The sequence below is a fragment of the Bombina bombina genome, chromosome 10 (assembly GCF_027579735.1).
Source record: "Bombina bombina isolate aBomBom1 chromosome 10, aBomBom1.pri, whole genome shotgun sequence".
Classification (NCBI taxonomy): Eukaryota; Metazoa; Chordata; class Amphibia; order Anura; family Bombinatoridae; genus Bombina; species Bombina bombina.
In genome coordinates, this window is record NC_069508.1 from 22,484,386 (window position 1) to 22,508,495 (window position 24,110).

Genomic DNA, 24,110 nt, shown 5'->3' on the forward strand with positions numbered 1-24,110 from the left:
GACGCTACACAACAGTGTAAATAAAAACTGTGGCACAATGGTATTAGTATACGACCAATAAGTGTAAGTTTAAATATCAAAATCAGTAATGGGTTACCTAAAAAAAGACTGGTTGTATCTGTTACTGTATGTGAAGGTCACATACACATAATTAATATATATATTAATATTAATGGGAGGAAAAATAATATTTGTAATACATAAATAAAAATGATATACAATGGACACAAGGTAGTAATGGTAAAATATATGTGAGAAATAAGAAGACCAAAAAAGCTAATATTGACAATTTGGGTACCCTTAGGAAAGTGTTGCAAAATAAGATAAAATAAAAACAAAACCAAGATAAAACAGAACAATAATGTAAAAATGTTGTTAAAAAATGTTGTCGTTACAAAACATATTAACAACATTTTTACATTATTGTTTTGAACTCCTATGTTCTTATTATAGACTGTCATTGGAGATATTCACACCTAACGAGATAACATTGCTTGTAATATTGTCTGTTTTATCTTGGTTTTGTTTTATCTTATTTTGCAGCACTTTCCTTTTTTATGCGCTTTTATCACAATAATCTTGCTTTCTCTATGATTCAGATAGAGCATCAATTTTAAGTAATTTTCTAATTTATTCCTATTATCAATTTTTCTTTGTTCTCTTGGTATCTTTATTTGAAAAAGCAAGAATGTAAGCTTAGGAGCCAGACCATTTTTGGTTCAGCACGAGAGAACAAAGAAAAATTGATAGTAGGAGTAAATTAGGAAGTTGCTTAAAATTGCCGCTCTATCTGAATCATGAAAGTTTAATTTTGACTAGACTGTTCCTTTAAGCAAAAATTAACTAATATTAAAATGTTTAAATTTAGCAGAAAATTATATATTATTAGAAAATATTACACACGCACACACACACACATACATACACACACACACACTTTATTTTTATTTTACCATGTAGGCTAGGGAGAACAATACAGAAATTAGTTTGTTATATATATATAAAATAGTTTTCTAAATATATAAGTATAGAAACAAGCAAAGGTAAAACTAAAAATGCTGACATTTATTTTTAAAATACAACAAATGCTGATAGCTAAAATTGGCTTTAGACCAGTAAAGGGGTACAAACATGTTAAAACTATTTCTTTCATGTAATTGGCGAGAGCCCATGAGCTAGTGATGTATGGGATATACAATCCTAACAGGAGGGGCAAAGTTTCCCAAACATCAAAATGCCTATAAATACACCCACAATTCACTTTTACAAACTTTGCCTCCTATGGAGGTGGTGAAGTAAGTTTGTTCTTGATTTCTATGTTTTCTTCTACAATAAGCGCTTCTAAGCATTTTGAAGCCCAATTCCTCTCAGAGTACAGTGTTTGTCAGAGGGATGTGAAGGGAGTATCGCCTATTTCATGTTATGGTTTTCCTCGCTGGAAATATTTTCAAAGGTTCTCTGTTATCGGTCGTAGGGCTTCATCTCCTACCTCCCTTTTCAGATCAACGATATACTCTCATATACCATCTGCTGATACTTTTTCAGTACTAGTTTGGCTTTCCGCTATATGTGGATGGGTGTCTTTTGGTAAGTATGTTTTTTTTTTTTATTTAAGACACTCTCAGCTATGGTTTGGCGCTTTATGTATTAATATAAAGTTTTAAATATGTATTTTACTTATATTTGCCGTGAGTCAGGTCTATGTATATTTCCTTTTGCAGACTGTCAGTTTCAGTTTGGGAAGCATGTTTAGGAAGTTATTAGTCTTACCTGGGGTATAGTCCTTGACTGTTTTTTCCCTTTCACGAGCAAAATTAGGCTTGCGAGGGCGCAAAATGCTGTTATTTATTGCGTCATTCTTGGCGCAAGAATTTTTTTTAAAGCAAAGGTACGTCTTTGATGACGCAAGTTCGTATTTTCCCTCGTCTTAGTTGATGCCAGATTTTCCTTGCACGAGTTTGTGTCTGTTATGACGCGAGTTGCGTAATTTCCGGATGTTGTTAGCGGCAAAAAAAATGTTCAACTTCCTTTTGCGTTGTGCGTCATACTTGGCGCCAAAAAAAATAATTTATTTTTCACCCCACTTCCTATATGCCTCTTGCCTTCTATATACTCAGAGGGTCATGCTGTTTGCATTTTTTCCCATTCCTGAAACTGCCATATAAGGAAATTGTAAATTTTGCTTTAATGTTTTTTCTTTTACATTTTGCAAGATGTCTCAATCTGATCCTGTCTCAGAAGCAACTGTTGGAACCCTGCTGCCTGATCACAGTTCTACCAAAGCTAAGTGTATCTGTTGTAAGTTAGCTGAGATTATATCTCCAGCTGTAGTATGTAACAGTTGTCATGATAACTTTTGCATGCAGAAAATGTTTCCATCAGTACTAGTACAGTTTCTGTTCCTTCAACATCTAATGTACATGATATCCCTGTTGATATGAAAAGTTATATTGCTGATGCGATACAGAAGGATTTGTCTGCTATTCCGCCTAGCACAGAGCAACAGGAAACATATCCTATTTGTCTAGCATTTTTCTTTTGCTTCAACATGCTAATCATTTTCTCTGTAATGCTATTTTTGATATCATCAAAATTGATGTTAAATCTATGTCTTTAGCTATTTTAGCTAGAAGAGTTTTATGGCTCAAATCTTGGAATGCTGACATGGTATTTAAGTCTAGATTACTATCTCTTTCTTTCCAAGGTAACAATTTATTTGGTTCTCAGTTGGATTCAATTATTTCAACTATCACTGGCAGTTTATTTTACCTCAGGATAAAAGATCTAAGTAAATCTAAAGCTTCTAATTGTTTTCATTCTTTTCGACAGAACAAGGAAAAGAAAATCAATCCTTCCCCTAAAGACTCTGGTTCCAATTGGAAACCTTAAATTGAATTAAATCCAAGCCTTTTAAGAAACCAAAGCCAGCCCCCAAGTCTGCATGAAGGTGCGGCCCTCGATCCAGTTCAGCTGGTGGAGGGCAGATTGAAATTATTCCAAGACATTTGGGCAGATTCTGTTCAAAATCAGTGGCTTCAGACTATTGTCTCTCAAGGGTATTGAATAGGATTCAGAGTAAGACCTCCTGTGAGAAGATTCTCTCTCTCTCTCGTTCCAGCAAATCTGGTGAAGGCTCAGGCTTTTCTGAAGTGTGTTTCAGATCAAGAGCTTTCAAGGGTAATCATACCAGTTCAGTTTCAGGAACAGGGTATGGTTTTTTTTTTAATCTGTTCATTGTCCCAAAGAAAGAAAATTAATTCAGGCCAGTTCTGGATCTGAAGTTTTTGAATAGTTTTTTTAAGAGTCCCAACTTTCAAGATGGTGACTTTAAGGACTATTTTGCCTTTTGTTCAGCAAGGTCATATGTCCACAATAGACTTACAGGATGCATATCTTCACATTCCGATTCATCCAGACCACTATCGGTTTCTGAGATTCTCTTTTCAAGACAAGCATTACCAATTTGTCGCTCATCCATTTGGCCTAACAACTCCAAGGATCTTTTCGAAGGTTCTCGGTGCCATTGTATCTGTAATCAGAGGACAGGGTATTGCAGTGTTTCCTTATTTGGACAATATCTTGGTAGTAGCTCAGTCTTTACGTACTGCAGAATCTCACATGAATCAACTAGTGTTGTTTCTTCAAAGACATAGTTGGAGGATCAATTTACCAAAAAGTTCCTTGATTCCTCAGACAAGGGTCACCTTTTTAGGTTTCCAGATAAGGACAGAGTCATGGACACTGAATCTAACAGACAAGAGATGAATGAAATTGGTTTCAGCTTGTCGAAACCTTCAGTCTCAATCATTCCCTTCAGTGGCTATGTGCATGGAAGTTTAGGTCTCATGACTGCAGCATCAGCCATGATCCCCTTTGCTCGTTTTCACACGAGACCTCTACAGCTGTGTATGCTGAATCAATGGTGCAGGGATTATACTCCGATATTCCAACTGATATACTTAAATCCCAACATTCAACTCTCTCTGACTTGGTGGTTAGACCATCATCGTTTAATTCAGGGGGCCTCTTGTTTGTCCTATCTGGACTATGATCACAACAGATGCAAGTCTTTCAGGTTGGGGAGCTGTCTGGGGATCTCTGACAGCACAAGGGGTTTGGAAAGAGGCGAGGTTACCAATAAATAATTTTAGAACTCGGTGCTATTTTCAAGGCTCTTCAGGTTTGGCCTCTGTTAAAGAAAGAATCATTCATTTGTTTTCAGACAGACAAAATCACAACTGTGGCATATGTCAATCATCAGGGTGGGACTCGCAGTCCCCTAGCTATGAAAGAAGTATCTCGGATACTTTCTTGGGCAGAATCAAGCTCGTCTAATTTCAGCTGTGCATATCCCAGGTGCAGACAATTGGGAAGCGGATTATCTCAGCCGTCAGACTTTACATCCGGGGAAGTGGTCTCAATCCAGATGCATTTGGTCATATTGTACAGATGTGGGGGTCTTCCAGAAATAGATCTGATGGCTTCTCATCTAAACAAGAAACTTCCCAGGTACCCGTCCAGGTCCAGGGATCCTCAGGCAGAGATGGTGGATGCTTTAGTAGTTCCTTGGTTTTAACAACCATCTTATATCTTTCCACCTCTACTTCTTCTTCCAAAAGTGATTTCCAAGATCATTATGGAATAATCGTATGTGTTTCTGATAGCACCAGCATTGTCTCACAGGTTTTGATTTGTGGATCTTGTTCGGATGTCCAGTTTCCAGCCTTGGCCACTTCCTCTAAGACCAGACCTTCTGTCTCAAGGGCCGTTTTTCCATCAGGATCTCAAATCGTTAAATTTGAAGGTAGGGCAATTGAACGCTTAGTGCTTAGTCACAGAGATTTCTCTGACTGTGATTAATACTATGCTACAAGCTCATAAGTCTGTTTCAAGAAATATTTATTATTGAGTTTGGAAGACTTATATTTCATTGTGTTCATAAATTCTCCTGGTATTCTTTTAGAATTCCTCGAATTTTAGTTTCTTCAGGATGGTTTGGATAAAGGGCTGTCTGCAAATACTTTGAAGGGACCAATATCTGGTCTTTCTGTTTTATTTCATAGAAAGATTGCTAAGCTTCCTGGTATTCACTGTTTTGTTCAGGTTTTGGTTCGTATGAAGCCTGTTATTAAATCAATCTCTCCTCCTTGGAGTCTTAATTTGGTTTTGAAGACTTTGCAGGCTCCTCCTTTTGAACCTATGCATGCTTGTGAGTCTCCTTTTCTGATTTTCCATCAGGATAAAGCTGTTTTGCGGACTTCGTTTAAATATCTTCCTAAGGTTGTGAATTCTAACAACATTAGTAGGGAAATTGTTGTTCCTTCCTTGTGTCCTAATCCCAAGAATGCTCTTGAAAGATATTTGCATGTTGTAAGAGCTTTGAAATATTATGTTGAAGATACTAAAGATTTCAGGAAGACTTCTAGTCTATTTGTTATTTTTTCTGGTCCTAGGAAAGGTCAGAAAGCCTCTGCCATTTCTTTGGCATCTTGGTTTTTTTTTTTGATTCACAAGGCTTATGTAGAGGCGGGACAGTCCCCACCTCAGAGGATCACAGCTCATTCTACTAGATCAGTCTCCACTTCTTGGGCTTTTAACCTCTTAAGGACATACGACGGAATTTTTCTGTCATAAAAAAATTGAGCAAACTGAAAGCTGCGTCCTTAAAGGGTTAAGAATGAAGCTTCAGTTGATCAGATTTGCAAAGCAGCAACTTGGTCTTCTTTGCATACATTTACTAAATTTTACCATTTTGATGTATTTGCTTCTTCTGAAGCAGTCTTTGGTAGAAAAGTTATTCAGGCAGCTGTTTCAGTTTGATTCTTCTGCTAATGTTTTAAGTTTTTTTCTTTCTATTTATGAGAAAAACGCATTTTTTTGAGGATTTAATTGTTTTAGCAGAAAATTGCTGTTTTTATTTTATCCCTCCCTTTCTAGTAACTCTTCTATGAACTTCCACATCTTGGGTATTTCTATCCCCTACGTCACTAGCTCATGGACTCTTGCCAATTACATAAAAAAAACATAATTTATGTAAGAACTTACCTGATAAAGTCATTTCTTTCATATTGGCAAGAGTCCATGAGACCCACCCTATTACCAGTATTTCTGGTTATGATTTTTTGTATAAAAGCACAATTATTTTTTCAGTTCCTCTTTTTTGTATGCTTTTTTACTCCTTATTTTATCACCCCTCTACTTAACTATTCGTTAAACTGAATTGTGGGTGTGGTGAGGGGTGTATTTATATGCATTTTGAGGTTTGGGAAACTTTGCCCCTCCTGGTAGGATTGTATATCCCATACGTCACTAGCTCATGGACTCTTGCCAATATTAAACAAATTAATTTATCAGTTAAGTTCTTACATAAATTATGTTTTTCCCTGAAAATGTTTACATTAAAGCTGTTTATTAATAAATACAAAACACAGGTCGTAAATAAATTTTACATGAAAAAAAAAAAAAAATCTGTGTAAATGTAAAATAAATCTGCTACAGCACGGTTGTTTTTTTGTACCTCCTGCACGTGCTCAGTAGCTGACAACTCCCTATGCCCTATTGGTGAAGAGGGACAATCCTCTTCAACCCCAAGCAGAAAATATTGCTTTGCTCAGGATGGGAACATTGGTAAAAAAAACAAAAACAAAGAACATTTTGAAAAGTCTCCTTTAGATACAGTAAGAAACAATGGCTAGAACAACTGTAGAGTTGCATAATGAACAAGTGCACAATAAAAAGACAACGCAATAGAACTTATACTGAATTTCAAATAAGCAGTAGCTTTTTATTCTAACAAATGTATCCTCCCCCCCATTTTCCGACCCCCTTTATCACGTGACAGCTATCAGCCAATCACAGACTAGTGTACTTGTGCACAGTCTCAGTAGGAACTTATAAAGAAATTGGAAATGCTCTTAGAAACTGCTGCTCTATCTGAATCATGAAAGTTTAATTTTGACTGTAGTGTCTCTTTAACTGGACCTGGGCAGGTATCACCTTAGCTGCACATTTATTTGGCACTTACGGCTACATGGAACTGATGCTGATTACAATCTCAAAGCTCAGATATCAGAACTTATTGTTCAGTTAAACAAAGAAAAACAACCACTCGGGTTACCCTCCGGTATCACATAAAATAAATCAAATCTCTGTAATAAAAAAAGGCATTAAACTCCATTTTAATGTAAAAAATAAAAAGTTATGTTAATTTAATAAACTCTAAAATCAACCAAGCGTTACCCTTTTACATTAGACTCCCTCCTCCCCACTTGGCAACCGGTTTCTCTGCCCCCCAGAAGCAGAGCATTACAGCCAATCAAATCTGCTCATTACAGCCAATAAAATCTGTTCATTACAACCAATCAAAGGCTGTAAAGATCAGTTTTGTTCATTATAGCCAATTAACAGCTGTAACAACTGCTTCTGATGAGCTGGAAGGCACGCATTCGCTCTGCTTCAATCTGTCTCGAAACAGTGGCGGGTCTTGCAGATCTGACATTTATACAAAAAAGCAGCATGAGTGCGTGCCTCGTCAGTCTTTCCTAGAGGATGAAACTTCTACCAAGAGCAGAGGAGGAAAACTTAGGTAATTAATGGTAAAGGCGATTAAAAAAAATAATTAAATTCACAATCTACACCTTTGTTAGCTCAGAGCACAAGCTTGTTTACACCAGATGGGTGACCCAAACTGACACTGGAATTGATGGAAAATTACAGCAGGAGAATGTCAGATTGAGTTTTTGGCTACAGCCTTTGATCCTATGTTACCTCTAAAACTTTATGAGTGGACCCAATAGACAATTATTCTTGAATAAGCAAAGTGTGACATAATGGTTAAATATTCCAAGAATGATTTTTTTATTGAATACTTTTACAGGTGGCCCTCGTTTTACAACGGTTCAATTTACACCGTTTCAGAATAACAACCTTTTTTTCCAGTCATGTGACTGCTATTGAAAAGCATTGAGAAGCAGTGCATTTATTAAAATAGCCATTTGGTGGATCTGTCCGCTTGTGTTGCAGCAAAGCCAAGCAAGTTGAAATTAATCAGTTTAACCAGACCTGAGCTATCGAGCAGATTTCAAAGGAACAAGATCTTCCTGTCTATAAATCAGTCCAGATTGGAATGCATAGAAAAAACTGTTTGCAGAAAAATGCGAGTGAAGTCTGTGTTGTGTGATTATTTTATTAGGTTTATAATGCTGTTTAGCAAATGTTTTTGTTCATTTAATTTAGTTTAATTATATATTCTGTGTTGTGTGATTATTTTATTAGGTTTATAATGCTGTTTAGCATTTAAAGTCTTCGTTTCAAAGCTTTAAAAATAATGTATTAGGTGTTACTTATGACAATTTTGAGAGGGGCCTGGAACCTATCTCCCTCACTTCCTATTGACTTACATTATAAACTGGGTTTCAATTTACAACCATTCCTTCTGGAACCTAACCCCGGCGTAAACTGAGGGCTACCTGTACTATCTATATCCAGCTGCCACAAGAACTCAGCTCCTGCCTAAATGCTGTAAAAGTTCTGCACTTTCTGTTACACATTTATACCCCAAAAAAATGTTTTAGACTAAATTGTGTGAGAGCTGGCACAGGTGAATTAGCAGTCGTCTATAACTATAAGCAACACTGCTGTATTTACATACATGAGAATCAGTGGGAATCAGCAACTGTTGATCTCAAGGCCATAATCACCCACATCAGATTATAAAATCAGATCTGTAGGCAGGATCCGATAGAGCAACACCAAACAAGCAATAAGGCACCTTCTTATAGAGCAACACTAACCAAGCAATAAGGCACCTTCTCATAGAGCAACACTAACCAAGCAATAAGGCACCTTCTCATAGAGCAACACTAACCAAGCAATAAGGCACTTTCCTATAGAGCAACACTAACCAAGCAATAAGGCACTTTCCTATAGAGCAACACTAACCAAGCAATAAGGCACCTTCTCATAGAGCAACACTAACCAAGCAATAAGGCCCCTTCTTATAGAGCAACACCAAACAAGCAATAAGGCACCTTCTTATAGAGCAACACCAAACAAGCAATACGGCACCTTCTTATAGAGCAACACTAACCAAGAAATAAGGCACCTTGTTATAGAGCAACACGGCACCTTCTTATAGAGCAACACTAACCAAGCAATAAGGCACCTTCTTATAGAGCAACACTACTCAAGCAATAAGGCACCTTCTTATAGAGCAACACAAACCAAGCAATAAGGCACTGCTTGTTATCACCGTTGCATCACAATATTTTATTTCTATTCAGCTCAAACCTGCTCTCAGCTCCCCCGGTGTTATATGATATCAAACAGTAAGCAGCACAGAAACACTTTACTGATAGACTAAACAAGAATGGTTGCTACACGTTATCATTTTACTAGAAAAAGTACTGTAATTTTCACTTCCCTCCCCAGAATTATACATATCACTCACAGACCCCCACCCTAGCAGTATACGTCGCTCACTCACAGATCCTCAGGCAGCATACTTCTCTCTCACTCACAGATCCTCAGGCAGAGTACATCTCTCTCACTCACAGATCCTTAGGCAGCGTACCTCTCACTCACAGATCCTTAGGCAGCGTACCTCTCACTCACAGATCCTTAGGCAGCGTACCTCTCACTCACAGATCCTTAGGCAGCGTACATCTCTCTCACTCCCAGATCCTCAGGCAGAGTACATCTCTCTCACTCCCAGATCCTCAGGCAGAGTACATCTCTCTCACTCCCAGATCCTCAGGCAGCGTACATCTCTCTCACTCACAGATCCTTAGGCAGCGTACCTTTCACTCACAGATCCTTAGGCAGCGTACCTCTCACTCACAGATCCTTAGGCAGCGTACCTCTCACTCACAGATCCTTAGGCAGAATAATTCTCTCTCACTCACAGATCCTCAGGCAGAGTACATCTCTCTCACTCCCAGATCCTTAGGCAGCGTACATCTCTCTCACTCCCAGATCCTCGGGCAGAGTACATCTCTCTCACTCCCAGATCCTCAGGCAGAGTACATCTCTCTCACTCCCAGATCCTTAGGCAGCGTACATCTCTCTCACTCCCAGATCCTCAGGCAGAGTACATCTCTCTCACTCCCAGATCCTTAGGCAGCGTACATCTCTCTCACTCCCAGATCCTTAGGCAGAGTACATCTCTCTCACTCACAGATCCTTAGGCAGAGTACATCTCTCTCACTCACAGATCCTTAGGCAGAGTACATCTCTCTCACTCACAGATCCTCAGGCAGAGTACATCTCTCTCACTCCCAGATCCTCAGGCAGAGTACATCTCTCTCACTCCCAGATCCTCAGGCAGAGTACATCTCTCTCACTCCCAGATCCTCAGGCAGCGTACATCTCTCTCACTCCCAGATCCTCAGGCAGAGTACATCTCTCTCACTCCCAGATCCTCAGGCAGAGTACATCTCTCTCACTCCCAGATCCTCAGGCAGAGTACATCTCTCTCACTCCCAGATCCTCAGGCAGCGTACCTCTCTCTCACTCACAGATCCTCAGGCAGAGTACATCTCTCTCACTCCCAGATCCTCAGGCAGCGTACATCTCTCTCACTCCCAGATCCTCAGGCAGAGTACATCTCTCTCACTCCCAGATCCTCAGGCAGCGTACATCTCTCTCACTCACAGATCCTCAGGCAGAGTACATCTCTCTCACTCACAGATCCTTAGGCAGCGTACATCTCTCTCACTCACAGATCCTCAGGCAGCGTACATCTCTCTCACTCCCAGATCCTTAGGCAGAGTACATCTCTCTCACTCACAGATCCTTAGGCAGCGTACATCTCTCTCACTCACAGATCCTTAGGCAGAGTACATCTCTCTCACTCACAGATCCTTAGGCAGCGTACATCTCTCTCACTCCCAGATCCTCAGGCAGAGTACATCTCTCTCACTCACAGATCCTTAGGCAGCGTACCTTTCACTCACAGATCCTTAGGCAGCGTACCTTTCACTCACAGATCCTTAGGCAGCGTACCTTTCACTCACAGATCCTTAGGCAGCGTACCTTTCACTCACAGATCCTTAGGCAGCGTACCTTTCACTCACAGATCCTTAGGCAGCGTACCTTTCACTCACAGATCCTTAGGCAGCGTACCTTTCACTCACAGATCCTTAGGCAGCGTACCTTTCACTCACAGATCCTTAGGCAGCGTACCTTTCACTCACAGATCCTTAGGCAGCGTACCTTTCACTCACAGATCCTTAGGCAGCGTACCTTTCACTCACAGATCCTTAGGCAGCGTACCTTTCACTCACAGATCCTTAGGCAGCGTACCTCTCTCACTCACAGATCCTCAGGCAGCGTACTTCTCTCTCACTCACAGATCCTTAGGCAGTGTACTTCTCTCTCACAGATCCTCAGGCAGCATACTTCTCTCTCACTCACAGATCCTTAGGCAGCGTACTTCTCTCTCACTCACAGATCCTTAGGCAGTGTACTTCTCTCTCACAGATCCTCAGGCAGCATACTTCTCTCTCACTCACAGATCCTTAGGCAGCGTACTTCTCTCTCACAGATCCTTAGGCAGCGTACTTCTCTCTCACTCACAGATCCTTAGGAAGCGTACTTCTCTCTCACTCCCAGATCCTTAGGAAGCGTACCTTTCAATCACAGATCCTTAGGCAGCGTACTTCTCTCTCACTCACAGATCCTTAGGCAGCGTACCTCTCTCTCACTTACAGATCCTCAGGCAGCGTACCTCTCACTCACAGATCCTCAGGCAGCGTACCTCTCTTTCTCTCGTGCTTTATCCTCTCCAAACAGTCCATGTAAGCCTCTCACTCACATCATAACCAGCATAACACATCTGTCTCACCCACATCCCCCAGCAGGGCACCTCTGTCTCACCCACATCCCCCAGCAGGGCACCTCTGTCTCACCCACATCCCCCAGCAGGGCACCCCTGTCTCACCCACATCCCCCAGCAGGGCACCCCTGTCTCACCCACATCCCCCAGCAGGGCACCCCTGTCTCACCCACATCCCCCAGCAGGGCACCCCTGTCTCACCCACATCCCCCAGCAGGGCACCCCTGTCTCACCCACATCCCCCAGCAGGGCACCCCTGTCTCACCCACATCCCCCAGCAGGGCACCCCTGTCTCACCCACATCCCCCAGCAGGGCACCCCTGTCTCACCCACATCCCCCAGCAGGGCACCCCTGTCTCACCCACATCCCCCAGCAGGGCACCCCTGTCTCACCCACATCCCCCAGCAGGGCACCCCTGTCTCACCCACATCCCCCAGCAGGGCACCCCTGTCTCACCCACATCCCCCAGCAGGGCACCTCTGTCTCACCCACATCCCCCAGCAGGGCACCTCTGTCTCACCCACATCCCCCAGCAGGGCACCTCTGTCTCACCCACATCCCCCAGCAGGGCACCTCTGTCTCACCCACATCCCCCAGCAGGGCACCTCTGTCTCACCCACATCCCCCAGCAGGGCACCTCTGTCTCACTCACATCCCCCAGCAGGGCACCTCTGTCTCACCCACATCCCCCAGCAGGGCACCTCTGTCTCACCCACATCCCCCAGCAGGGCACCTCTGTCTCACCCACATCCCCCAGTAGGGCACCTCTGTCTCACCCACATCCCCCAGCAGGGCACCTCTGTCTCACCCACATCCCCCAGCAGGGCACCTCTGTCTCACCCACATCCCCCAGCAGGGCACCTCTGTCTCACTCACATCGCCCTGCAGGGCACCTCTGTCTCACTCACATCGCCCTGCAGGGCACCTCTGTCTCACATCCCCAGCAGACACAGCTGTCTCACTCACATCCCCCAGCAGACACAGCTGTCTCACTCACATCCCCCAGCAGACACAGCTGTCTCACTCACATCCCCCAGCAGACACAGCTGTCTCACTCACATCCCCCAGCAGACACAGCTGTCTCACTCACATGCCCCAGCAGACACAGCTGTCTCACTCACATCCCCCAGCAGACACAGCTGTCTCACTCACATCCCCCAGCAGACACAGCTGTCTCACTCACATCCCCCAGCAGACACAGCTGTCTCACTCACATCCCCAGCAGACACAGCTGTCTCACTCACATCCCCAGCAGACACAGCTGTCTCACTCACATCCCCAGCAGACACAGCTGTCTCACTCACATCCCCCAGCAGACACAGCTGTCTCACTCACATCCCCCAGCAGACACAGCTGTCTCACTCACATCCCCCAGCAGACACAGCTGTCTCACTCACATCCCCCAGCAGGGCACCTCTGTCTCACATCCCCAGCAGACACAGCTGTCTCACTCACATCCCCCAGCAGGGCACCTCTGTCTCACATCCCCAGCAGACACAGCTGTCTCACTCACACCCCCAGCAGACACAGCTGTCTCACTCACATCCCCAGCAGTCTCACTCACATCCCCAGCAGACACAGCTGTCTCACTCACATCCCCAGCAGACACAGCTGTCTCACTCACATCCCCAGCAGACACAGCTGTCTCACTCACATTCCCAGCAGACACAGCTGTCTCACTCACATCCCCAGCAGTCTCACTCACATCCCCAGCAGACACAGCTGTCTCACTCACATTCCCAGCAGACACAGCTGTCTCACTCACATCCCCAGCAGTCTCACTCACATCCCCAGCAGACACAGCTGTCTCACTCACATCCCCAGCAGACACAGCTGTCTCACTCACATCCCCAGCAGACACAGCTGTCTCACTCACATCCCCAGCAGACACAGCTGTCTCACTCACATCCCCAGCAGACACAGCTGTCTCACTCACATTCCCAGCAGACACAGCTGTCTCACTCACATTCCCAGCAGTCTCACTCACATCCCCAGCAGACACAGCTGTCTCACTCACATCCCCAGCAGACACAGCTGTCTCACTCACATCCCCAGCAGACACAGCTGTCTCACTCACATCCCCAGCAGACACAGCTGTCTCACTCACATTCCCAGCAGACACAGCTGTCTCACTCACATCCCCAGCAGACACAGCTGTCTCACCTAAGCTTCCCTTTCTCCTCCTTGTTCATGGCGGTGGTCCCACACACCAGGGTGAGGAGCAGCAGACTGCCCCATGCCCCCTGCCGGGCCCCCACAGTCAGGTCGCCCATCCCCCGGAGCTGCCGCTAGTACCGGGCTATACACATTGTGCTGAGGCCTGACAATTCCCGAGCTCCGCTCACACTCAGACACCGCTTCCGGCTTCCAGCTGTCAGCATCACGCACATCAGCCAATCAGCACAAAGCGATGGAGAACGTCATAGCCAATCAGCTTACAGGGATGGAAAACCTCGAAGCCAATCAGTTTTTTTACCCGAACGTCACCTCTTTCTTGCTGGGACGTGTGACGTGTGACGTGTCTACCGGAGATCCGGCTCTGTGACCCCTGCAGTGCCACAGCCCAGCAACATTAACCCCTGCACCGTCTGAGAGTAGCAATATTAACTCGTGTGCAGAGTCCAACAACATTAACCCCTGCACAGCACTATTAACTTCTGCAGAGTCCAGCATTAACCCCTGCACCACCAGAGAGCAGTAAGATTATTTTTTTTGTGCAGCCACACAGCATTAACCCCTGCACCACCACAGAGCAGTAAGATTAACTTCTGCAAAGTCCAGCATTAACCCCTGCACCACCAGAGAGCAGTAAGATTAATTTATGTGCAGCCACACAGCATTAACCCCTGCACCACCAGAGATCAGTAAGATTGACTTATGTGCAGCCACACAGCATTAACCCCTGCACCACCAGAGAGCAGTAAGATTAACTTACGTGCAGCCACACATCATTAACCACTGCACCACCACAGAGCAGTAAGATTAACTTATGTGCAGCCACACAGCATTAACCCCTGCACCACCACAGAGCAGTAAGATTAACTTATGTGCAGCCACACAGCATTAACCCCTGCACCACCACAGAGCAGTAAGATTAACTTCTGCAGAGTCCAGCATTAACCCCTGCACCACCACAAAGCAGTAAGATTAACTTATATGCAGCCACACAGCATTAACCCCTGCACCACCACAGAGCAGCAGTATTAACTTCTGCCAAAGCCATTAACCCATACACTGCCAGAGACCAGCACTATTAACCAGAGAGCAGCAACTTTAAATTATGCAGAGTCAAACAGCATTAATCCATGGTCAGCTAGAAAGGGACATTAAACACAAATTGTAAGCTGCATAATAATGTACCTTCATATCTGAGAAAAAGATTGCAATGAATAATGCAGCTTTATTTTGTCAAGTGAGCATTTTGTTTTATGTTTGTTCTTTTCACTGATTTCCTTGTCCCCCGGAACAAAAGAACCCTTAGTAACCAATCACAAACTAATATGTAGATTATGATATAACATGAATCCTGGAACGATACTGGAGTAGCCTGCCCACTTTTTGTCACTTAAGGTGGTTTAGCACTGATTCAGCTTAGGTAAAGGGACACTGAATCCAATTTTTTTCTTTCAAGATTCAGATAGAGTAGCCAATTTTAAAGGGACACTGTACCCAAAAAATTTCTTTTGTGATTCAGATTGAGCATGAAATTGTAAGCAACTTTCTAATTTACTCCTAGTATCAATTTTTCTTCATGCTCTTGCTATCTTTATTTGGAAAAGAAAGTCTAGAACCCTGGACAGCACTTGTTTATTGGTGGATGAATTTATCCACCAATCAGCAAGAACAGCCCACATTGTTCATAAAAAATGGGCCGGCATCTAAACTTACATTCTTGCTTTTCAAATAAAAATACCAAGAGAATGAAGAACATTTGATAATAGGAGTAAATTAGAAAGTTGTTTAAAATTGCTGTTCTATCTGAATCACAAAATAAAAAAAACATAATTTATGTAAGAATTTACCTGATAAATTAATTTCTTTCATATTGGCAAGAGTCCATGAGCTAGTGACGTATGGGATGTACAATCCTACCAGGAGGGGCAAAGTTTCCCAAACCTTAAAAGCCTATAAATACACCCCTCACCACAACCACAATTCAGTTTAATGAATAGCCAAGTTGTGGGGTGATAAAGAAAGGAGTAAAAAGCATCATCAAAGGAATTAGGAAATAATTGTGCTTTATACAAAAAAATCATAACCACCATAAAAAAGGGTGGGCCTCATAGACTCTTGCCAATATGAAAGAAATTAATTTATCAGGTAAATTCTTACATAAATTATGTTTTCTTTCATGTAATTGGCAAGAGTCCATGAGCTAGTGACGTATGGGATATCAATACCCAAGATGTGGAACTCCACGCAAGAGTCACTAGAGAGGGAGGGATAAAAGTAAACAACAGCCATTTTCCCCTGAAAAAATAATCCACAACCCAAAATATAAGTTTATTCTTTAAATGTCCAGAAAAACTTAATACATCAGCAGAAGAATCAAACTGAAACAGCTGCCTGAAGAACTTTTCTACCAAAAACTGCTTCTGAAGAAGCAAAAACATTAAAACGGTAGAATTTAAGAAGTGTAAAGAAAACCAAGTTGCCGCTTTGCAAATTTGATCAACTGAAGCTTCATTCTTAAAAGCCCACAAAGTGGAAACAGATCTAATAGAATGAGCTGTAATTCTCTGAGGCGGGGCCTGACCCGACTCCAATAAGCTTGAAGAATCAAAAGCTTTAACCAAGAAAACAAGGAAATAGCAGAAGTCTTATGACCTTTCCTAGGACCAGAAAATAAAACAAATAGACTAGAAGTCTTCCTGAAATCTTTAGTAGCTTCAATATAATATTTCAAAGCTCTCACCACATCAAAAGAATGTAAGGATCTTTCCAAAGAATTCTTAGGATTAGGACACAAGGAAGGGACAACAATTTCTCAACTAATGTTGTTAGAATTCACAACCTTAGGAAAAAAATTTAATGAAAAATCAGAAAAGGAGATTCACAAGAAAGAGCAGATAGCTCAGAAACTCTTCTAGCAGAAGAGATGGCCAAAAGGAACAATACTTTCCAAGAAAGTAGTTAAATGTCCAAAGAATGCATAGGCTCAATATGGAGGAGCCTGTAAAGCCCTCCAAACCAAATTTAAGACTCCAACGAGGAGAGATTGATTTAATGACAGGCTTAAATACGAACTAAAGCCTGTACAAAACAGCGAATATCAGGAAGTTTAGCAATCTTTCTATGAATAAAACAGAAAGAGCAGAGATTTGTCCCTTCAAAGAACTTGTAGACAAAACCTTATCCAAACCATCCTGGAGAACTGTAAAATACTTACAACTCTAAAAGAATGGCAAGAGAATTTATGAGAAGAACACCATGAAATGTAAGTCTTCCAAACTCGATAATAAATCTTTCAAGAGACAGATTTACGAGCTTGTAACATAGTATTAATCACTGAGTCAGAGAAACCTCTATGACTTAGCACTAAGCTATCAATTTCCATACCTTCAAATTTAATGATTTGAAAATCTGATGGAAAAACGGACCTTGAGACAGTAGGTCTTGCCTTAACAGAAGTGGCCAAGGTTGGCAGCTGGACATCCGAACAAGACCTGCATACCAAAACCTGTGAGGCCATGCTGGAGCCACCAGCAACACCAACAATTGTTCCATGATGATTCTGGAAATCACTCTTTGAAGAAGAACTAGAGACGGGAAAATATAAGCAGGTTGATAACAACAAAGAAAGTGTCAGCGCACCCACTGCTTCCGCCTGAAAATCCCTGAACCTGGACAGGCATCTGGGAAGTCTCTTGTTTAGATGAGAGGCCATCAGATCTATCTGTAGAATACCCCATATCTGAACAATCTGAGAAAACACATCTGGATGGAGGAACCACTCCCCAGGATGTAAAGTCTGACGGCTGAGATAATCTGCCTCCCAATGTCTATACCTGGGAAATACACCGCAGAAATTAGACAGGAGCTGGATTCCGCCCAAGCAAGTATCCGAGATACTTCTTCATAGATTGTGGACTGTGAGTCCCACCCTGCTGATTGACAAATGCCACTGTATGTGATATTGTCTGTTTGAAAATAAATGAACAGTTCTCTCTTCAACAGAGACAAAAACTGAAGAGCTCTGAAAATTGCACAGAGTTCTAAAATATTGATTGGTAATCTCGCCTCTTGAGATTTCCAAACCCCTTGTGCTGTCAGAGATCCCCAAACAGCTCCCCAACCTGAAAGACTTGCATCTGTAGAGATCATAGTCCAGGTTAGCCGAACAAAGAAGCCCCTTGAACTAAACGCTGGTGATTTACCACCACGTCAGAGAGTGTCAAACATTGGGATTTAAGGATATTAATTGTGATATCTTTGTATAATCCCTGCACCATGGATTCAGCAAACAAAGCTGAAGAGGTCTCATGTGAGAACGAGCAAAGGGAATCGCGTCCAATGCTGCAGTCATGAAACCTAAATTTTCCATGCACATAACCACTGAAGGGAATGACTGAGACTGAAGGTGCTGACAGGCTGCAACCACTTTCAAACGTCTCTTGGCTGTTAGAGACAGAGTCTTGAAAACTGAATCTATCTGGAAACCTAAAAAGGTGACCCTTGTCTGAGGAATCAAGAAACTTTTTGGAAAATTGATCCTCCAACCATGTTTCCGAAGAAACAACACTAGTTGATTAGTGTGAGATTCTGCAGAACGGAAATACTGAGCTAGTACCAATATATCGTCCAAATAAAGAAATACCGCAATACCCTGCTCTCTGGTTTCCATAAAGCAGGGCACCAAGAACCTTTTAAAAAAGATTCTTTGAGCGGTTGCCAGACCAAATGGAAAAGCAACAAATTGGTAACGCTTGTCTAGAAAAGAGAATCTCAGGAACCGATAATGATCTGAATGAATCGGAATATGAAGGTATACATCCTGCAATCCATTATGGACCTAAAATGTCCTTGCTGAATAAAAGGCAGAACAGTCCTTAAAGTCACCATTTGAAAATTGGTACTCTTACATAACGATTCAAAATTTTCAGATCCAGAATTGGTCTGAATGAAATTTCCTTCTTTGGGACAATGAATAGATTTGAATAAAACCCCAGACCTTGTCCCTGAAAAGGAACTGGCATGACTACCCCTGAAACTCCAGGTCTGAAACACACTTCAGGAAAGCCTGAGCTTTAACTGGATTTGCTGGGATGCGTGAGAGAAAAAAATCTTCTCACAGGAGGATTTACTCAGAATCCTATTTGAAACCCCTGAGAGACAATACTCTGAAACCATTGATTTTGGACCGAATTATCCAAAACATTCTTGAAAAAAACCTTAATCTGCCCCCTACCAGCTGAGCTGGAATGAGAGTCGCACCTTCATGCGGACTTAGGGGATGGCTTTTGGTTTCTTAAATGGGTTGGATTCATTCCATTTAATGAAGTTTTCCAATTGGAAACAGATTCCATAGGGAAGGATTAGGTTTTTGTTCCTTATTTGACAAAAATAACGAAAACGATTTAGAAGCTTAATATTTACCTTTAGGTCTCTTATTACCTTGGAAAGAAAGAGATAGCAATCTAGACTTAAAAAGTCATATCAGCATTCCAAGATTTAAGCCTCAAAACTCTTCTAGCTAAAAATAGCTAAAGACATAGATCTAACATCAATCTTGATGATATCAAACAATGGCATCAGAACTGATTAGTATGTTGCAGTAAGCGAACAATACTAGATAAATCAGAATCCAATTCTTGTTGCGCTAAATCTCCAACAAAAAAGTTGATGCAGCTGCAACATCAGCCAAAGAAATTGCAGGCCTGAAACGACCTGAATATAAATAAGCTTTCCTTAGATAAGATTCAAGTTTCCTATATAAAGGAACTTAAGTACTATCTTCCATAGGAATAGAGGTACGTTCAGCAAGAGTAGAAATAACCCCATCAACTTTGAGGATCTTTTCCCAAAACTCTATAGAAATCACTGGTAAAAGGATACAATTTTTTAAACCTTGAAGAAGGAATAAAAGAAGTACCCGGCTAATTCCATTCCTTAGAAATCATAACAGAAATAGCATCAGGAACAGGAAAAAACCTCTGGAGTAACTACAGGAGGTTTAAAAACAGAATTTACTAGTTATAATATCAAGAGGACTTGTTTCCACGATATCCAAAATAATTAACGCTTCTATAACAAAGAACGAAAATACTTCAATTTAAATAAATAAGTAGATTTGTTAGTGTCAATATCTGAGGAAGTATCTTCTGAATCAGATAGATCCTCATCAGAGGAGGATAATTCATTATGTTGTCGGTCATTTGAAATTTCATCAACCTTATGAGTCGTTTTAAAAGACCTTTATATTAATTAGAAGGCAAAATAGCAGACAAAGCCTTCTGAATAGAATCAGTAACAAATTCTTTAAATTTCATAGGTATAACATGTGCATTAAAAGTTGTAGAAACAACAACAGGCAATGTACTATTTACTGATCGACACAATATCTGCATGTAAAAGTTTATCATGATAACCAATACAAATGGCATTTGGAAATAAAATGCACTTAGCTTTAGTAAAACCGACATCAGGCAGCAAAGTTCCAACAGATACTTCTGAGGCAGGATCAGATTGAGACATCTTGCAAAATGTAAAATAAAAAACAACATATAAAGCAAAATGATCAATTTCCTTATATGACAGTTTCAGGAATGGGAAAAAAATGCAAATAGCATAGCCCTCTGACATAGAAAGAGGCAAATCGCAATGGGGTATTAAATTAATGAAAACATTTGTCGATGCAACCGTGAGTAAGGCTTCGGCGTCAACTACGACGCCGGAAATTTGACGATGCAACCGCGAGTAAGGCTTCGGCGTCAATTACGACGCCGGAAATTACGAACTTGCATCAACGGACGTACTTTTCACGCCAAAAAATTATCGCGCCAAAAATGACGCAATAAAGTCTAGCATTTGGCGCACCCGCGGGCCTAATATTGCCCGCAATTTGTAAGAAAAAAAGTAGTCAATTGAAAAAAAGACTAAACCCCAGGTAAGAAAAATATTTCTTAATATGTTTATTTTCCCTAAATATGAAACTGACAGTCTGCACAAGGAAATACATGAACCTGACTCATGGCAAATATAAGTACAATACATATATGTAGAACTTTATATTAATGCATAAAGTGCCAGACCATAGCTGAGAGTGTCTTAAGTAATAAAAAACATACTTACCGAAAGACACCCATCCACATATAGCAGATAGCCAAACCAGTACTGAAACAGTTATCAGTAGAGGTAATGGTATATGAGAGTATATTGTCGATCCGAAAAGGGAGGTAGGAGATGAATCTCTACTAACGATAACAGAGAACCTATGAAATAGACCCCCGTTAGGAAAATCATTGCATTCAATAGGTGATACTCTCTTCACGTCCCTCTGACATTCGGAATCGGGCTTCAAAAAATAACTGAGAAGTGCATATCAACGTAGAAATCTTAGCACAAACTTACTTCACCACCTCCATAGGAGGCAAAGTTTGTAAAAACTGAATTGTGGGTGTGGTGAGGGGTGTATTTATAGGCATTTGAGGTTTGGGAAACTTTGCCCCTCCTGGTAGTATTGTATATCCCATATGTCACTAGCTCATGGACTCTTGCCAATTACATGAAAGAAATTGGGTTTAGTGTCCCTTTAAGTAAAACATTTATTAAACAGGTATTTAAATGGGCACACATTACTTTTGTATCTTTATCTAATAGTTAAATATAAATATTTATTTATATACACACAATAATATTAACACCTAAACTACCTAGTATGGCTGCTACTATTACAAAGATTACTTTTCATATCGTTGATGTAAAACTGATAATCCATATTAAAAAAGCAAATGAGTACAGAGAATATGAGCTAGGAGGGGGGTAAACAAAACCTCACAGATAAATTAGCTTAAAGTATTAACCCAAGCCTTCCTGTTAGAAAGTGGAACAAGTACAGTTTTCAGATGTATTTTACAGCAAAAAGAAACAAAATAAATAATGAATGTATGTTGAAATAATGAAACATTTTATGAGTTGTTGAAATGCCAAAAAGTCCAATAGTATTAACCCATGTGCAGCCAGAGAGCAGCAATATTAAAGTGAAGGTCAAATTTCATGTGAAAGTGCCCGGTTTTAAAAAAAAACTATTACAAACAAGGGCACTTTCATTCATGAAAATTGACATTTCAGCCGTTTTTTTTAAATATACTTACCTTTTCTTCTTGAAGCCGCTCCAGTACTTCACCAGCCCGTCGCAAGCAACTTCATACGTCAGCAATGATGATTCCAGCATCCTCCAATCAAGGCTTCCCCCCCGGGTAATCATTGCCTGCGGCAACGCTGTGATTGGAGGAAGCCGGTTTCGTCATTGCTGCGTAAGTAAACCAGGAAGAAGCAGGCGGGGCATCGTTTCAGAAGAACAAGGTAAGTATTTTTAAAATATGGTGCTATGTCAATTTTCATGAATAAAAATTGCCCTTGTTTTTAATAGTTTTTTTTAAAAACTAGGCACTTTCACATGAAAATTGACCTTCACTTTATCTTCTGCATAGTTCAATAGCATTAACCCCTGGGCAGCCAAAGAGCAGCAATATTAAAAGGACGATATACTGTTAAATAGTATTTCCCTTAATGTATTTCCAATGACTTTGGTAACAAATTAAAGGGGAGAAATCTTTTTGGTAAACTGTCCCTTTAACTTTTGCAGAGTCCAACAGCACCCCTGCACCACATAGGGAAAGAGATATTAACTTCTGCAGTCTAACATCATGAGCATCAGATTAGAGGGCTGGTCCCTCCTCCCGTCCTCCCACCGCATCAAATCAGAGGGCTGGTCCCTCCTCCCGTCCTCCCACCGCATCAAATCAGAGGGCTGGTCCCTCCTCCCACCCTCCCACCGCATCAGATTAGAGGGCTGGTCCCTCCCTCCCAACCACTGCATCAAATCAGAGGGCTGGTCCCTCCCTCCCAACCACATTATCAAATCAGAGGGCTGGTCCCTCCCTCCCAACCACGGCATCAAATCAGAGGGCTGGTCCCTCCCAACCGCGGCATCAAATCAGAGGGCATGGTCCCTCCCTCGCAACCACAGCATCAAATCAGAGGGCTGGTCCCTCTCTCCCAACCACTGCATCAAATCAAAGGGCTGGTCCCTCCTCCCGCTCTCCCACCGCATCAGATTAGAGGACTGGTCCCTCCTCCCGCCCTCCCACCGCATCAGATTAGAGGGCTGGTCCCTCCTACCGCCCTCCCACCTCATCAGATTAGAGAGCTGGTCCCTCCCTAGCAACAACCCCCACCGCATCAGATCAGAGGGCTGATCCCTCCCTACCACCCCCACCGCATCAGATCAGAGGGCTGATCCCTCCTCCCGCCCTCCTACCGCATCAGATCAGAGGACTGGTCCCTCCCTACCACCTCCACCGCATCAGATCAGAGGGCTGGTCCCTCCCTACCACCCCCACAGCATCAGATCAGAGGGCTGGTCCCTCCCTACCACCCCCACCGCATCAGATCAGAGGGCTGATCCCTCCCCACCACCCCCACCGCATCAGATTAGAGGGCTGATCTCTCCTCCTGCCCTCCCACCGCATCAGATCAGAGGGCTAGTCCCTCCACACCACCCCCACCGCATCAGATTAGAGGGCTGATCCCTCCTCCCGCCCTCCCACCGCATCAGATCAGAGGACTGGTCCCTCCCTACCACCCCCACCGCATCAGATCAGAGGGCTGGTCCCTCCCTACCACCCCCACAGCATCAGATCAGAGGGCTGGTCCCTCCCTACCACCCCCACCGCATCGGATCAGAGGGCTGATCCCTCCCTACCACCTCCACCACATCAGATTAGAGGGCTGATCTCTCCTCCTGCCCTCCCACCGCATCAGATCAGAGGGCTAGTCCCTCCACACCACCCCCACCGCATCAGATCAGAGGGCTGATCCCTCCTCCCGCCCTCCCACCGCATCAGATCAGAATGCTGGTCCTTCCCTACGACCGCATCAGATCAGAGGGCTGGTCCCTCTCTACCAACAACCCCCACCGCATCAAATCAAAGGGCTGATTCCCCCTCCCAGCCTCCCACCGCATCAGATCAGAGGGCTGGTCCCTCCTCCCGCCCTCCCACCGCATCAGATCAGAGGGCTGGTCCCTCCACCCGCCCTCCCACCGCATCAGAT

The 24,110-nt window shown here is 42.6% G+C and overlaps 2 protein-coding genes across 3 annotated transcripts in view; one reads left to right on the top strand and one right to left on the bottom strand.

The window, feature by feature from the left end:
• EDEM3 (ER degradation enhancing alpha-mannosidase like protein 3) overlaps nucleotides 1-14,263 on the bottom strand; it is a 130,295-nt gene extending 116,032 nt beyond the window's left edge. The window contains exon 1 of one of the 2 annotated variants that reach the window (XM_053693848.1): nucleotides 13,998-14,263. In XM_053693848.1, the coding sequence (XP_053549823.1) occupies nucleotides 13,998-14,107 (110 nt within the window). In that variant the 5' untranslated portion in view covers nucleotides 14,108-14,263. The remainder of the gene's footprint in view (nucleotides 1-13,997) is intronic. The other variant, XM_053693849.1, reaches the window with a different exon arrangement.
• Nucleotides 14,264-14,352: 89 nt separating this feature from the next.
• The window catches only part of RNF2 (ring finger protein 2), a 70,797-nt gene continuing 61,039 nt past the window's right edge, over nucleotides 14,353-24,110 (top strand). Inside the window, exon 1 of the mRNA XM_053693851.1 lies at nucleotides 14,353-14,531. The gene's annotated coding sequence lies outside the window, so the exon portion shown is untranslated. The remainder of the gene's footprint in view (nucleotides 14,532-24,110) is intronic.